General features: G+C 42.7%; 1 protein-coding gene across 1 annotated transcript in view; it reads right to left on the reverse strand.

Annotated features, from left to right (window-relative positions):
* CCDC168 (coiled-coil domain containing 168) overlaps positions 1–15,948 on the reverse strand; it is a 35,720-nt gene that overhangs the window by 11,427 nt on the left and 8,345 nt on the right. Inside the window, exons 2-6 of the mRNA XM_065901815.1 lie at positions 10,124–14,493; positions 8,361–9,619; positions 4,723–6,083; positions 2,685–3,624; positions 42–2,471 (exon numbers count right to left, since the gene is read on the reverse strand). Coding sequence (XP_065757887.1) covers positions 42–2,471; positions 2,685–3,624; positions 4,723–6,083; positions 8,361–9,619; positions 10,124–14,493 — 10,360 coding nt within the window. The remainder of the gene's footprint in view (positions 1–41; positions 2,472–2,684; positions 3,625–4,722; positions 6,084–8,360; positions 9,620–10,123; positions 14,494–15,948) is intronic.

Here is a 15,948-nt window from a genome sequence, read left to right on the forward strand (position 1 = left end):
GGGCATAAATTCATTTGCTGCTTGGACATCACTTATGATACCTCTCTTAGTTGACTCTCGATTTGCTTTTTTGACTACATCTGATGATATCTGGTGGGGTAGTCCTGAACAAGAGTATCTTGTTACTTTAGCTCTGTCATCTGCTTCTATCATTCTTGTATTCGAGTTAAAAGAAGTGGCAGGTCTGGAAGTACAGATCAAAATCACACTTGGTTCACCTTGAATTCTTTGTATCTTTTTCTTTTGCTCTTCTATGTCCAACTGGACTCCCTGTGAAAGTGGTGAATTCTTTTTCTTCAAAAGGAGGACTTTTTCCATGTTAACTCCTTCCTCTTCTTCCTGTATTGCATGTTCTTCAGCTTTTTTTACACGGTTTGAGAGATCACCAGAAACAGACTTTTCATATGCTATGTTTCCCATATCTGATGACTCCTGGAGTTTGGGTTGTAGAAAACATGATTTTGTTTTTCTTAGCGTGACTGCTTTTCCTTCCCTTCTCGTGTCCACTTCAGAGTAAGGTGGAGAAGAGATGGAAACACAAGACTGTCTCTGAATCCCAACCTGTTTACCTTTATCTTGCTTTATCTTTTCCTCTTTTTCTTTGATGTTCAACTGCAATTCCTGGGCAACTGGAGACTGGTTCACCTCCAGAGGCATTCTTTGGGGAGGCCTTATCTCTTTCAAAGCCAGGTCCACTTTGTTTTTATTTTTCTGTGACATATATTTTGATCTTGCTATATTGCTTAAATTATCATCAGCTGGCTCCTTATATGTTATCACTGCATCTGACAGTTCCTGGAGGGTCAGTGATGGAGGGCAGAACCATGATACTGTTTGTGATGCCGCTTCTTTTACTCTAGGACCCTGCTCCAGGTGAGAAGAAGATGGAATGGAGGCATGGGGCTTATTCAGAACTACATTTCCATCACTTTCATCTTCCTGCATCATTTTCTCTCGCTCTTTATTGTTCCACTGCAGTTCATTTCCATGCGGTGTGTGTTTAAAAAGTTTTTTCTTTCTTTTAAAAGTGGCCCTTTTGCAGCCCCTTTTATCTTTCACATACACTGTATCGTCTTCATCTTCCCTCTTTTTCTGTGGGAAATGTTTTGATCCTATTATGTTGCTTAAACTCTCTCTATTAATTGACTCTGCAAATGACGCTTTCCTGATATTTGATGTTGCCTGGAGCTTTAGTGGTGGAAGGCAGTTCTGTGGTATTCTTGACATATCTCCTCCTCCTTTTTTTCTTGAAATCAAATCAAGAGGTGACAGAGACGGTACAGAAGCAAACAGGTTTGTCAGTTTCACACCTGATGTACCTTTGCCTGTCTGCCCTTCGCTCTCTTCTTTCACAATGTTCAACTGCCCTGACAATTCCTTTTCACTGAGCATGTGTGATCGTGATGGTTTCTTTGCCTTCAAGGTAATGTTGGGATCCATTGTTCCTTTCACGTTGACTCCTTTTATTCTAATCTTCTCCTTTCTCTGCGATATAAGTTGTTTAATTCGTTTTACATTATTTGAGATAATCTCATCCGCTGTCTTTATATTCAGTTTGAGAAAAGGGATGGACTCATATACATCTGTCACAACCAAATCAGGTTTAACCTTTCTATGTTTCCAATTTGCCACTTCCTCTTTTATCTTCATCTGCAGTTCTGGTCTGTTGCCTGGGCCACCATAGTCAGTGGTATTAAATATGTTTGAAAATATCAATTTCTCCAAAGTCCTTTGGGTGTGTACTATGTCTTTCTCAACTCCTTGTTTTAGGTCATTCTTCTGTCTTTTATTTGCAGGCAAAGGAGGCATATGGATAGAAAGAGAATGTGAAAAAAATCCAGGAAGACACAGCTCTTTTTGTACTTTTTTCCGACATGCTTTACATAAGTGCACCTTCTTTCTAACACTTAGCTTGGGGGAGCTAACATTTGTTATTGAACCAATTACCTGCTCCCCATCCGATAATTTCTTTCCTTTCGGCAACGAGACATTCTGATATTTTGCAGTTTCACTGGATGAATCTAAAGGTGGTCTTGTATTTTGTCTTGTCATTTGCGTTGGAGGAGCTGAGGGTACAGTCCATTCCAGGCTACACTCACGTTGAGTATTTAGTTGTTCTTTAGAAATCAAGTCTAATCCTTTTGTCCTGCTCGACACATTACCTACTTCTGATAATGCTTCCTTCATCTGAGGCGTTAAATGTGGCAGGAGCCAGGGATTGTTTTGAGGGTAAGATGTAAGCTCAGAGGGAATTCTCAGGGAGGGAAAATTCTCAGAGGGAATCAGTAGGTGCTGCTGCTTTTGTTCCACGCTGGGTAAGTTTTGTCCTTTTTCATTTTTTTGTGTATATCCAACAATAACATCCATTCCTTTTAATGCCTCCTTAGCCTGTGGAGTTGAATATTCGGAATGCATCTTACTTGTGTCATCAAACTTTACCTCTTGCACTGAGATATTAGTTTGGTGGAGACCTGTTTGGGAGTGAGATGTGGACTTCTGAAGGGTCTCAGACATCCCTTTCTCTTGCTGGTCTCCTTTTCCTGTAATATATGAACCAAGTCCTTCTGTACTTGGAGTATACTCCACAGTGCTAACTACTTCTTCCAATGCTGTCTTTTCATACGGCATCTTACTTTGAAATAATATATCCCTTGAAGGATCAGAAGCAATATTTGGCCAAATACGTTGTACACATTCTGGTCGCTCCTCTGATTCTGCAACAGGCAAGCCAATTCCTTCTGTATTTGAATTGTGGTGTCTTGGACTATCTACTTCCTTTGCTGCTTTCATTACCCCTGGCAATTTAATCTGAAATATATCCACCATAGAATGAGAAAGAGATGTTGGGAGAGCCTTGCATGTACTTTCCTGTTGATGTTCTTTTCTTCCTGAGCACGGAGGTTGATCCACTGGAATATCTACTGCGTTTGATGCTTTCTGGACCACTGGACTCAAAACTGCTGAACTCATTCCTTTGGCTGAGACTTCTTTCTTTCGCCTTTCAATATGGAGTTGATGCAATATGCAAGAGGAAATGAATTCCAGAAGATTTCCCTTCCTCTGGTTAGAACTGTTTTGCTGCTCTGTCCTTCCTTTCTTGGAACAGTTTATTTTCCGTTCATTTGATGTTAATAGAAGGTTCGTTAACTTTGGCATCTCGGTTTCCCATACATTGACGTCTGAAACAACAGGGATGCTAACAGTTTCTTTCCCTGTTGCATTTCCTGCCTCTCTCACATGAATAAGTTCCCCAGTGGGGCAAGATGCTGAATCCAGGAGACGTTCCAGAATGGGATCTGGTTTCACGTCTCCGATCTCCACTGCAGGTGTATATTGCCAGGCTTCTGCGTTTGCACAGAGAAACGTCTGTCCTTTTGAACCTTGTAAGGTATCAGTTTCTCTTAAGCCATCTTTTCCCAGCTGATTTGGAATGGCATTTTCCAAATGAGGGGTTTCCGTAATGGAGTACAAAGTAGGCTCCACCAGTGTCCTTGAATTACTTCCTTCTTTCAGCAGATCCTGTTCCTTGCAGGTCTTCTCTTGAGAAGCATCAGACTCTGGAAGACACATATTCTGTCTTTTTGAGCTTAAAGAAATGTCTGTTTTCTCAGCTACTTCCGTCCTCTGTGGAGCTGACACTGGAGGTTGGGGCTCGTCTCTGTCTCCCTCCTTTACTCCCAGGGCGGTGACGCGTTGGCGTTTCATGTGTAATCTAACTCTTGAGATGTCAAACATAGTGGAGCAGCTTTCTCTCTTTGGTGAAGGTTGATCGGGATGTACTTCTCTTTTCAAATTTACTGTGTATTTGACACGGGTGGGGCCCTTCTTCAGTTGCTGTCTCATCATGAATCGATATCTACACTGTGGGAAGATGTCTGGGGAAGCGATTTGGCAATTTTCTTCTTGCTCTCTGATACCTTGTCTCAGGGTTTTCTTATTTCTGGATTTGGCACTTTTAGCAAGGGACTGTGAAAATGCTGTTTGTCTTGTGTTCAGCGACTTCTCCGGCCTTGGTGGCTTGCCTTTCTCCCTTTCCGCTTCCGTCAGCTCTTGAATTTGAGGTGGAATAGACCCAGAGTCACAGATAGTTTTCAGAGAGAATTCTACCTCAGTTTTATCTTGCTGGAACCCCGGCTTCTGCTTCTTGGTGTTACGCCTTGTCTCCTTTTCGTGGCTTCGGGTCCCACACCCCGCTGTGTTATGCATCAGGGAAAGAAATGGTTTCTTTGCCTTCAATTTTATCTGCTCGGTACGCACAGTGTTTTCTGCACCTGCTGCTTTTGCGTTAGCGTGATGGTTTAGGATTTGGGGGTATGGAGGTATGTGAGCATGAGCAGAGTTCTGGGTGTTTCCTGAGACACATGGTTCTTGCTGTTTCTTTTGTAGAAACTCAAATGACTGGGTATATTGTGAAGGTGTTTCAAACAAGACCTGTTGTTCACACTCCTTTTCCTCCATAACTTTTGCTTTCTTTAGGGCATTTCTCTTTTCAGAAGAGTCTTCACAGTTACCTGAGGTGCTAGGTGACTGCTCCGTTTTTATATGTGGTGGAATAGATGGAGAAGCATCTGTAGGTTTTAGGTCTGTGTTTAACACAGCTTTGCCTGTGTGTGTGTCTACCTCCTGTTCTTTGTTCATGCTTAAAGCAGCAGGACCTGTGGCATTGAGTGACTGTAAAACCACTCTGTCTTCGACTGGCAACTGCATGTGTGTTATCTGCACAGGACTGAACCCTGATATTCTCTCTGCCTCTGTTTGGAATCCGCTTTGCCTTCTAATGTCAGAGGCATCCACTTCGAAGCAAGTGGCATTTGTATACATATCAGTCGCATTTTTACCTGAATGCATCTCTTTCATTTTGGTTTCTATGTTGGATCTAAGTTTCGTCCTCTGTTTTGTGGCACATTGCCTACTGATTTTAAATAGCTGTGAAATGAGTGTCTCCTTTTTTTTCATCACGGAACACTTGCGTTTCAGTGTGATTTTCTCTTGCACTGTGTTTGTATGGCTTTCAGAGTCAGATAAAACAGGCATGAGCAAATTGAAAGGCCCCAGGAGAACTGTGGCTAAGTTTTTATCCAGCTCTGCCTTTTTCTCTGTAACAAAATCATCTAGATTTTTGTGAAGTGCTCCGTAGTTATCCAGACTGTCCCTCGCTGCTATATCGAATGGCAGTTTGTCAGTCACTAATGTGGGTGGTGGACTCTTAGCTCCCTCGCTGGCATGGAATAATGTCTCTCTTGCCTTGGTCTTAAGTTTGTGGTTTTTTGCTCTGTGGCTTCCAGTAAGACACCTCGTGCTATTAAGCCCCTGTAAAACTGGTAGCTTCCCTGCCTCCAGAGTTACCTGCTTGGGACTCATTGTACTTTTCCTGCCTACAGCCTCTACTGCATGACTCTGGCTCTTGGGTTCAGATGAATCAAGGCTGCAGAAATCTAAGGGCTTTAAGACTGTTCCTACTAAGTCACTCTGACTCCTTGCCTTTTTCTTAAAAATAGGACTATCTCGTTTCCTCCTATGATTTCCATTCCAGACACCATCACAGTGTAAGGAACCTGCCTCTGATTTCCTAGCTTCTGGAAATGGGATCTTTAGATCTGCTATGTGTTGGATTTCCTCTTGAGTATGAAGAACCTTCTTCAGTGTTTGGGCCTGAATTAAAGTCATCACGCTTTTAGACACAGGCTTTAAAATTGTTTTTCTAATGTGTTCTTCTTGCCTCATGTTTTGTGCTGCACAAGACAGATTCCAAGTACTTCTGCCTTCCGAACTATCCAGTTTAGGTTTTGATTTGCAAGGGCCAAGATTTTTGACATGATGAGAAGTGAAACAGAGGTGTTGGCTCTCGTGTGGAACTGATTCTGCTGATATTTCTGGGACATTTTCCTCTTCCTTCTCATGTGGCACACTCACTCTCCCTGTGTTGCTGGATCTGCTTTGTGTATCAATCAGATTGGCCTCCCATGCTTCCCCAACACTCGGCAATTTCTCTAGCTCTGGGCAGGTGTGGCTGTGTGTTTGTACTCTTGGTTGATCTGTCCCTTTTGTGGGTGTGCTATCAATTTCAATATCTATCTTATTACCTGTTGAAACAGGTGTGAGAGATGAAAATGTATCAGCTATACTTTCATGTTGTTGCCTGTCTTTTATCACAGACTTTAAATAACATTCCTGTTTCTTTTTACAGTACTGATGACCATGCTCAGTGATATTAAGCACCTGTGAAAAAAGAGGCCTCTTTGCCTTCATTATACATCTGGGACCCATAAGATCTTTCCTTTCTGGAAATTTTAGTTCTTTTTTCTGACTTCTAGATTCAGACAAAACAGATGTTGTGGATATTGTTAGTAAATCTTTTTGCAGCTCTTCATGTTTCTTCACGATAGAACCACCCACTTTCCTTCTAGAGCTTTCATTACATGAATCTCCAAGCCCTGAGATCCCTGACTTGGGAAGTGGGATATTTCGATCAGCTGTGTATTTTGTTACTTTTTGAGTTTTTATGTCTTTCTCTTCTTCAGGTTGTAGGGAAGCTGAACTGGAAGCATCCAGCCTCCTTGTGGGGTTCCCAGCAGATAGAGTCCTACACCCTGCCTCATCAGTTAAAAGACCATCGAACATCGCTGTTCCTCTTTTTACACATGAAATCTTTTCACTCTTTCTATGCAGGATGTTTGTATATGGTGGGATGTTCTTCACCTTTTCAGTTTGAAATGGAATTATTAGAGGAGAACAGGTAGACTCCAATATACTTTCTGAAACTAGTGTTTGTCGCTGCATGTCTTGCTCTGTAATAAGCTTATTTTCATCTTTTCTACTTTCTGTCCTACTCAGGAATTGTAGACCTCTTTTGAATACAAATTCCTTGCCCTCTCTTTCATTTTGCCATCTTGACTCAGATGTGGTGCCCAAGGCACTCCATCTTTTACACAGTCTTTTCCTGTCCTCTGGTTTTAGCTGTATAATACTGACTTTGACTGGGTCTTTCTTGGCTTCCAGTTTTTTATGTGTTTTGGTGGCAGGTGAAACAGGTGTAGGTGAAAAAGAAGTATTCATAAATATATTTGACATACTCTGAGATAACTCTTTGGCCATGTTATCAAAGGTGTAGACCAGTTCCTTTCCATGGCTGGGGGCACTGGGACCAGTGGTATTAGTTGTCTTCAAAACTGATGCCATCTGGGCTTCCCCAGTTTGAGACGTAGGGATCAATGCTACATTTCTCAACCCTTTAATTTCAGATGAATCCGGCTTGGAGATACAGAAAGACTGTAGGGCTCTTCCTTGTAAATCCACTTGTAATTCTTTCTTTTCCTCTGGACTAGAACTAGCAGGTTCCTCTGTTGGGTCTGTTTCAGACAGGACGTCACTTGGTACTTTAACAGCTAAAGATTCACCGAGTAATTTCTCTGTCACTGGAGAAAAAATCCTTGACCTCTGTGTTTTTGTCCTTTTCGGTGCCTTCTCAGATGGAAGTGAATTCAAAATAGAGGAAGACACAGAATGCAAGACACTTTGTGTGAAAAACGTGTGTTGTTGCAGCTCCTCCGCTATGGTTAGTGATTCTGGGACTTTCCCCCTTGCTGAATACTTCTGTTTGAGCTCTGATTTCACAAAGCGAGGCTCCTTCACATGATGAGCACAGAAAGTGAGGTGCTGGAAACTCCGAGGCACTGCTTCTCCACCGTGGCCTTGGAGTTCCTTCCTGACGTTTCCCCTCTTGGCCCTAGAATAGGGACACCAGGCTTTCCCGCCATCCGGCCAGTGTCCGTGCTGTTGCAGCTCGGGATGGAACCTCGTCCTCCCCGGCACGTCCGTCTCTGCTTTCTTTCTGTTATGCACCTTTCTGTCCAGTGAAACTGACACAGAAGAGGAAGTGGCATTCAGCCTGGTGGCTGCCAATGACCAACCTTGTTTCCTCACAGTTGTGAATTTGCCTTCAAGTTGCCTGCCACGGCTTGGCCCACCACGTTTTATGACATTAAATGTCTTGGAAATCGGTGCCTTCTTTGCCTTCAAAGTGATACGTTTGGGACTCATTTTATTTCTCTTGTCTCTAAGCTCTGGGTGGTTTCTCTCTCTTCTCGAAACGGGTAAAGCAAGTGTGGCTGCATCCCAGAACTCCAGCACTGCTGCCAGCAATTCTCGGGCTCCTCCTTCCTTTCTTTCTGCAGTCACATCTCCGAGCGCCCCGGAGTATTTTATCTCAATCAAAAACTCAACAATCTGCGATCGCAGGGTTTTTGAAGGGATGGTTTTCAGACAGCCATTCCCAGGGATGTTAAATATCTGCGACATTGTTGCCTTTCTTGCCTTCATAACAACACACTTGGGACTCATTTTACTTTTTAAGGCTCTACATGTAAATGTCTTTCTCCCCTGTTTAGGTTCAGGGGGATCAGGTGTGGCGGTAGCTGAAGACTCGGGGACAGGTGCTCGTAGATCTTTTTTAAACTCTGACTTTTCCCCTTTACCATGATCATACAGTTCTTCCATGTGGCTCTCATCACTTGGGATGCCACACTTCATTGTATCAATTACAACTTGACTGGTTAGTGATTCGTTCGACTTTAGAAGAGGGAAGTTTGAACTCGCTGACCACACTGTGCCCTTGTGTGTCTGCTGGCTTCTCTTTGGCTGTGTTGCCTGTACTGGATCTGCAGGCTGTGTGTGCTGGGGGATGTCCTGTTTGGTAACAAATAGAGTTTTCCCACATCCTTTGTTTCCTGGCTTGTGAAGCTCAAACTCCTTTGTCTGGTCTGAACAGAGTATGAAACGTTGGCTGTACTGTGGAATTACTTTTAATAACATCTTCTGTTCACTTTCTTCATCTTGAAGATCACCTTCTTTGGGGTCATCTGGAGTCACATTCCCTTTCTGTGGGGGTATATTTTGCTTTACTTGTTCAGAATTGAGTCTTTTTTCTCCTAACATGTCTTTTTCCCCTTCTCGGTCACTATACCTATTAATGGCAGGGATGATGTTCAGGAGGGAGTCCCTGCTGTCTGCAATTTTTGTACCCTGACCCACTTGTCCCATTTTGGTGATCAAGTTATATCCCAATTCTTTCCTATGATTTCGTCTAGCACCACCCTTGATATTGAGCATGTGTGAAATGGGTGGTTTCTTTGCTTTTAAAATTTCATGTTTGGGATTCATCAAGATTTTCATGTCGGAATATTGTTTGAAGTTTCTCTTGCCTTTAGATAGAGATAAAGCAGCCATGCAGAAAGCTAAAGTCATTTTCTCTTCCTTTTCAGTAACACCAGCTTGTTCCTTTTGATGATTTGCCTCAGATGGGACACCACCTTCTCTTGCAGAAAATATTTTTTCATCAAACTTTGCTTCTCCTGACGTTGGAGGAAAAAACCTAGCATCGCTCTCTAGCTTTTTCAGTTGAAATGGATCCAGTGTTGGGCATGAAGCAGAGCTCAAAATACTCTCTGCAAAATGTGTTTGTGGTTGTACCTGGATATCTATACTTCCTGTTCGTTTGAGTCCTTCACCTGATTTGACAACGTCATGATCCTGCTCCTGATATGTACTGAATACGAAGCCTTGGCCACTCTCTGGAATTGGTAAATCTTGTTCCCCTGTCCCTTCCTTCCTGTCTTTCACACTGTTAGATAAATTACTCATATCGATAGAAGCTGGGCAACACACTTTTCTTTCATTGGGTGATTTCTCTTGCATTTGTGTATGATCAAGTCTTGTTATCCTTTGTGTGTCTGTCTCCACATTTAATCCGATGCTCATTTTGGTGTTTGGCAAAACAGGCACCCTGGAGAGAACACCAGGTGAACACACATCTCCTGTGTTTTTATTTTGCTGTAAATTCTTCATTTTAAAATTGCATTGCAATGCCTCTCCCTGCCTGCCAGGGAGCATACGCAGAATGGATGGGATTTGTTCTCTCATAGCTCTGTATCTACGACTAACTGTTATCTGGTTTCTTGATAATTTTAGTGTGTTTTTCTTTCTTTGAGATTTAGAAACGAAGGTGTCAACAGAATCAGAAGACTGCAAGAACATCACTTGCAAACTTTCTGGTACCTCTGAATTTTTGTCCACAGAATAAGAACCTAGTTCCCTTGTAAGGTTTCCACCAGAGGCTATGCCACACTCTGTTGGAATGTTCAAAAGTTTCACAGATGATGAGTTCCCTGCCTCGGGAGGTAGAACCTCCAGACCCGCAGGGGCTGTTAGGTCATCTTCTGGTTTGTTGGTCTTCAGGAGTTCCTCAGCTTCTCGAGGACCCATCTGGACATCAGTCTGCGGAGCAGCTTGTTTAAAGCATGTTTGGTGCTGTGTATCTTGCTCCTGTGTTAAACGGTGCAGGCCTGCATCTGGTTTGGCAAGGTGAGTCTCCTTTCCTCGACATCCATTGATCCAGAGGTACTGGGTGTGTTGCGGAGCTGTTATTTGCAAAATCTTTTGTTCCTTTTCCTCTCTATCTTGTACTTTTTCTTCTCTATCACAGAGTGCATTACTCTCATCAAAAAAATCAACATACAGTGGTCTCTCTTCAATGGCTAGACCCCGGAGCTTTGCCTGAACATGGCAGAAGCTCTTTGTCTCTCTTTGTAACCTGCTATGCACAGGAGAGTAAAGGGTGTTTAGATATCCATATTCCAGTCCATTAACTTGGCCAACCTTTTCAAACTTGGCCTTAAACTCAGATTTCAGTTTCTTTCTTTGATGACCTGTGATATTACACATTTGTGAAATGGATGGCTTCAATGTCTTCAAAGGTACGGATTTGGAGTTCACTCTACATTCCATGCGTGAAGATCTTACTCTAGTTTTCTTCACTTTAGAGTGAGATAAGACAGGCATGTGGTAATTAAACGTCTTTGGGAAAACTGCCGGTAAATCTTCGGGTCGTTCCGCCTTCATTGCTGCAAAACAGTAACCTGTTTCCCTGGTATCACTTCCATCATCTGGGACATCACTTTCTCTTGTGTGGTTTAAAGGGTCTCCAATCAGTGATTTTTCTGATGTGGGAGGAGACATCTCAGAATCATCTGCAGTGCATCTTAAATTTGCAGGTGCTGTCAGGCTTTTCTCCATATTCTCAACGTGAACGGAACCTGTTGTGGCCATGAGAATAGACTCTGCCATGATTTCAGCAAATGTCATTAGTTGTTGCCTTTCTTTCATGGATTTAAGCTCTTTCTCTGGATCTTCATCCAAACTGCAGTTCCAGCGATCCTCAAGAACTGCTTCTGGTGAAGCTTCCTGGCCCCCGCTTACATCCCCCTGCAACCGAACTGCTTCTAGTGTGTTTCCAGAGTCGCTTCCTTTATTAATGATAGCTGAATAGTCGTCCTCTCTTTCAGCTTCTGATGTCTCTTGTTTTAGCTCGGTATGACTGTGATTCCCTACATTTAATCTGCTGTGCATTCTAACATGGGGCAAAATAGACAGACGAGGGTCAATAACATTCAGAAGTGTATCTGCCGTGGTTTTGTCTTGCAGTATGTGTTTAATCATGACTTTGAAATTGCTTCTTAATCTTCTTCTGTGACATTTTGGTGGCTTCTTTACTTTCATAATCACACATTTTAAACCGAGTACATTTGTGGTTCCCGTTATTTTTTTTCTGATTTTCTTCCTTTTCAAATTTGATAAAGGAGGCATATGCCTATGGAAAGACCCCAGGGCAACTTCAGGTAAAACCCCTTCTAAGTCCTGCTTTTCTTCTGCAATCTGAGCATCCAGGGACTTCTCAGGGCTTCCACCCAAGGGGACACCACATCCTGTTGATTCAGTTAAACCTGGCAAGCTCTCGAACATGGTGAGAGGATGCACTGGGTCTGCAGTTTCCCTGCCTGTAGGTCTGTCTGCGCTTTGCTTCACCTCACCTTGAAATGGATCCATCGTGGGGCATCGGCTAGTCCCCACAGTTGTCTCTGTAGAGACAGTTTGTGGGTGTATGTTGAGCTCTTTATTTTGAGTGGTTCGACCTTTTGAACTACTCTGTCCTAGTTCCAGTTTGACATACGTGGGCTTCTGCTGTAGTCGTAGGCTGAACCTGAAACCTGGCGTTAGTTGTGAAGCTGCTTCTTGTGGAGCCTGTTGTTCTTCCTCTCTGTCGTCTTCTTGTGGTTTTTTAACTAGACAGTTCTTCTCAAAGGAAAAATACATTTCCCTGTCATCTGGTAATTCGTCTGGCTTTACTGCTGAAAAACTAAACTCTATTTCTGAGGTATCTGTCTTGGTTTTTAATCCACTCTGCATTTTCAGACGAAGTGGTAAAGAAAGGGCAGTATGAGTGGCTTCGTGAAACACAGCAGATGCTCTTTCATCTTGCATATTGTTAATGTTGCTGCTAGCGCTGCATTTGAGTTCCTCACTTCCACTTACATCATCTTCTTCCGTCACGTGAACTCTTAATGCTTTCTTTTCCGTCTCAGTCACATCTTCTGGCCTCTTCTGAATTTCTACACCTGCTGGTTTTCCACTGCTTTTATGCTTTTTGGCTCCTAGGGAAACGAACAAGTTGACGTTGGAAGACTCCAGAACAATTTCAAGATCTTTCCTGTCTGTGTTCCCCTGTGAGACGCACCTTTGCATTTCTGATACACTCGTTGGTAACTCCTCTCTGCTTGAAAGGGCAGGATTTGAATTCTCTGTACCTCGTAGGTCCTCCCATGTTTTCATGTTTCTGTCCAACTTCATCTGGGGAGAGGAAACACATTTCTGCAAAGGTTCTGATATGGCTTCTTCTAAAGGTGTCTCTTGCCTGGCAACAGGCAGGTCAGATGTTGTTTTGCTGTTTGGGGCACACGACTCTGCCATATCCATTTCCTTTGGATCTTCAAGAGACTCTTTATTCATCCAGTTTGTTTCTATTAATGGAGGACAAGGTACTTTGTGTCGATAAGTATTGACCATGAAAGACTGTTCTAGCTGAGATGGAAACATTTCTTGTGAAATGTTTTCCAGCTCTTTACTGTTTCTGCCATGCTGTTCTTCATTTTCAGTACTCCCCGTGGTTCCTTTTTCTTCAACAGACCCTACGTAATTAACTTTCTCTGCACATAGTGACTGATCTGGTTTCGGCAGAAAATCTCTACATTCTGTTAAACCTGGAGTGAATTTCGCTTGTCTTTTCCTGGAATACTTCCTAATATAAGGAGGGACAAGCTTGAAAGCATATGTAAAATGCAACGCTATACCTGACACACCTTTTCTTTGATGTAACTCTTTCTTCTTAGTTTTATGCTCATGTCTTAACTGCCTGAGCTCTGCAGTGTGACCCGCTGTGGTCTGAAACACCTGTGAAGCTGGTGTTTTCTTTGACTTCTGAGGCGGATCTTTAAGGCTAAGTTCACTTTTACTGCATGATCTTTTCCTTCTGTTTTTCTGCCTGGTCATGAGAGGCAGTGAGCCAAATGAAGGAGACTGGTTTAATGTTGAGGAAGCAATTTGTTTCTGGCCCTCAGTCTTAACATGCTCTAGTTGTGGCATCACTTTAGCAACTGAACTTGGGCTCGGAGGTAAAACTAGATGTCTGGCATCCTTTAAAATCGTGTCTTGCCCTGGGATGGAATATTTGATCTTGTTTGAACCTTCAGACGAGACAGAATCCTGGGCCTCGTCTGAATGTTTTGTGTCAGACTCTAGGACCTTGACTGAATCTTGAGTCTCAATAGACTGTGGAACTTGGACCAGATGTTGGCTCCTATCCATGTCTAGGGTTTGGAAGGAGTTTTGGGTGCTGCTGGAAAGTGGTTCCCTCACCAAATCTTGAGGCAGAGCAAAGTATCTGGCCTCACTCTCAGGCTGCCTGTTGACTGATGCCTGATTGTTAAAAAATTGGTGGGTTTCACCAGTAAATTGGGCTTTGGAAAATCCTTGACTCTGAGGAGCCTTTTGTCTGGAAAAAGAAGCTTGTGCTTGGGCAGAAATGTCCATTGTAGCAGAATCTTGATTCTGAATCAAGGGTTCTAGAGAGATTGAGTACAGAGAGGTAATTTTATTCTCTAATGTGGCTTTGGATTTTGAAGGGCTTTGATTTCTCACATTTTCTTCCAGAAGTCTGACTTGGTCTCTAGAAAGAAACAGATGGGCAGGAGGGCATGGTGCCACATCTATATCTTCACGTTCTATAACGATTCTCGACGTTCTTGAAAAGTTAAAGTCAGAAGAAAACGTCCTATTTTTATTTTTGTTACTTTTCATTATGGAAAATAATTTCTTTGATGAAAACTGTATTGTTTCATGTTCATTTTCAGGACACCCACTACACCTTAGCAAAATTTCCTGTACTTCCGAATGAAATAGTGACAAAGATGATGAGCTAGTCCCATTTGAAGATGTCATGTGACTTTCACTAAAGTGACTTACTCGAAATCTGCTTTCACTGGTACTTGTCCGTGGTGGTTCATCTGGTGGTGGAATGCTGTCTTCAAAGTCCTCTTCATTTCCTTCAGATGTAACTGATGAAGCAAGTGTTCTCTCTGAAAAGTCATCAACTCTGAAGTACAAGAAAACAGTCAGTCAGTTGTCACTGAGGACCTGTTTCATATAAGAACTCTCTTTGAAATTTAAGGAAATCCAATATAGTATATGAAAACATAGTTAAATGTAGAGATGAGTTGGGAAGTCATTATCCACATTACAAAATAAATCATTACCTAGATGCATTCATTCAATAAATCAATCCACTGACAAAGTGAAGTAAGTTATTTTCATATCTAGGAGAATGAGGAATTTTTTTCCACAAAAATCTGTCCAAAAGTCTACTTTTGACTGTCTATTTTGACAAAGTTGCAGATTAAGATTATATCCTTTTACAAGGAATATCAGTTTCTGTTCTCTGTATGACAATTTTGACAAGAATGAAAACATCCTTATGGAAATTTAAGAGGGACAATAGAACAATGTCCAATGCCATAAGCTATCGCTTTCTCTAAGTCCTAATTGTTTAATAGCTGTTTGTTTTTGATCAAGAGAAAAGCCTACATTTTAGGGTAATGCTTCTCAACATAATTCTGGTTAAAACAATTATCACAGAAGACAGCGACAGAGGATGAAGATGGTTGAATGGCCTCACCAACTCAATGGACATGAACTTGGGCAAACTCTGGGAGATGGTAAGGGACAGGGAGGCCTGGTGTGCTGCAGTCCATGGGGTCACGAAGAGTTGGACACAAACTGGTGACTGAATAACAACAGCAATGGTCATGGAGGGCTTCCCAGGTGGCTCAGAGGTAAAGAATCCACTTGCAAATGCAGGAGACTCGGGTTCGATCCCTGAGTCAGGAAGAGCCCCTGGAGAAGGGAATGGTAACCCACTCCAGTATTCTTGCTGGGAGAATTCCATGAACAGAGGAGCCTGGTGGGCTATAGTCCATAGGGTTGCAAAGAGTTGGACATGACTTAGTGACTAAAGAGCAGCAGCAAATGATCATGGAAGTGGATCCTCCAGCATCCTTTCTACCTCAAGTGATTAGGCTTGGTCTAGCAATGCTCAGACCAACAACATCAGCATCACTTAGATCAGAAATGCAAAATCTCAGGTCCCACCCTAGACTTCCTGAATCAGATGCCCTAAGAATGGGGCGTGGAAATCTGATTTTTACCCAACTCTCCAGGTGATTCTGATGCCCCTTAAGTTTTGTTTCACAGTTGTTATTGTTCAGTCGCTAAGTCATGTCTGACTATTTGTTTCATGGTCAGTTCAGTTCAGTTTAGTTGCTCAGTCGTGTCCGACTCTTTGTGGCCCCATGAATCGCAGCACACCAGGCCTGCCTGTCCGTCACCAACTCCCGGAGTTTACCCAAACTCATGTCCATCAAGTCGGTGATGCCATCCAGCCATCTCATCCTCTGTCGTCCCCTTTTCCTCCTGTCCCCAATCCTTCCCAGCACTAGGGTTTTTTCCAACAAGTCAACTCTTCGTGTGAGGTGGCCAAAGTATTGGAGTTTCAGCTTTAGCATC

Source organism: Muntiacus reevesi, chromosome 11 (assembly GCF_963930625.1).
Source record: "Muntiacus reevesi chromosome 11, mMunRee1.1, whole genome shotgun sequence".
NCBI classification, from domain to species: domain Eukaryota; kingdom Metazoa; phylum Chordata; class Mammalia; order Artiodactyla; family Cervidae; genus Muntiacus; species Muntiacus reevesi.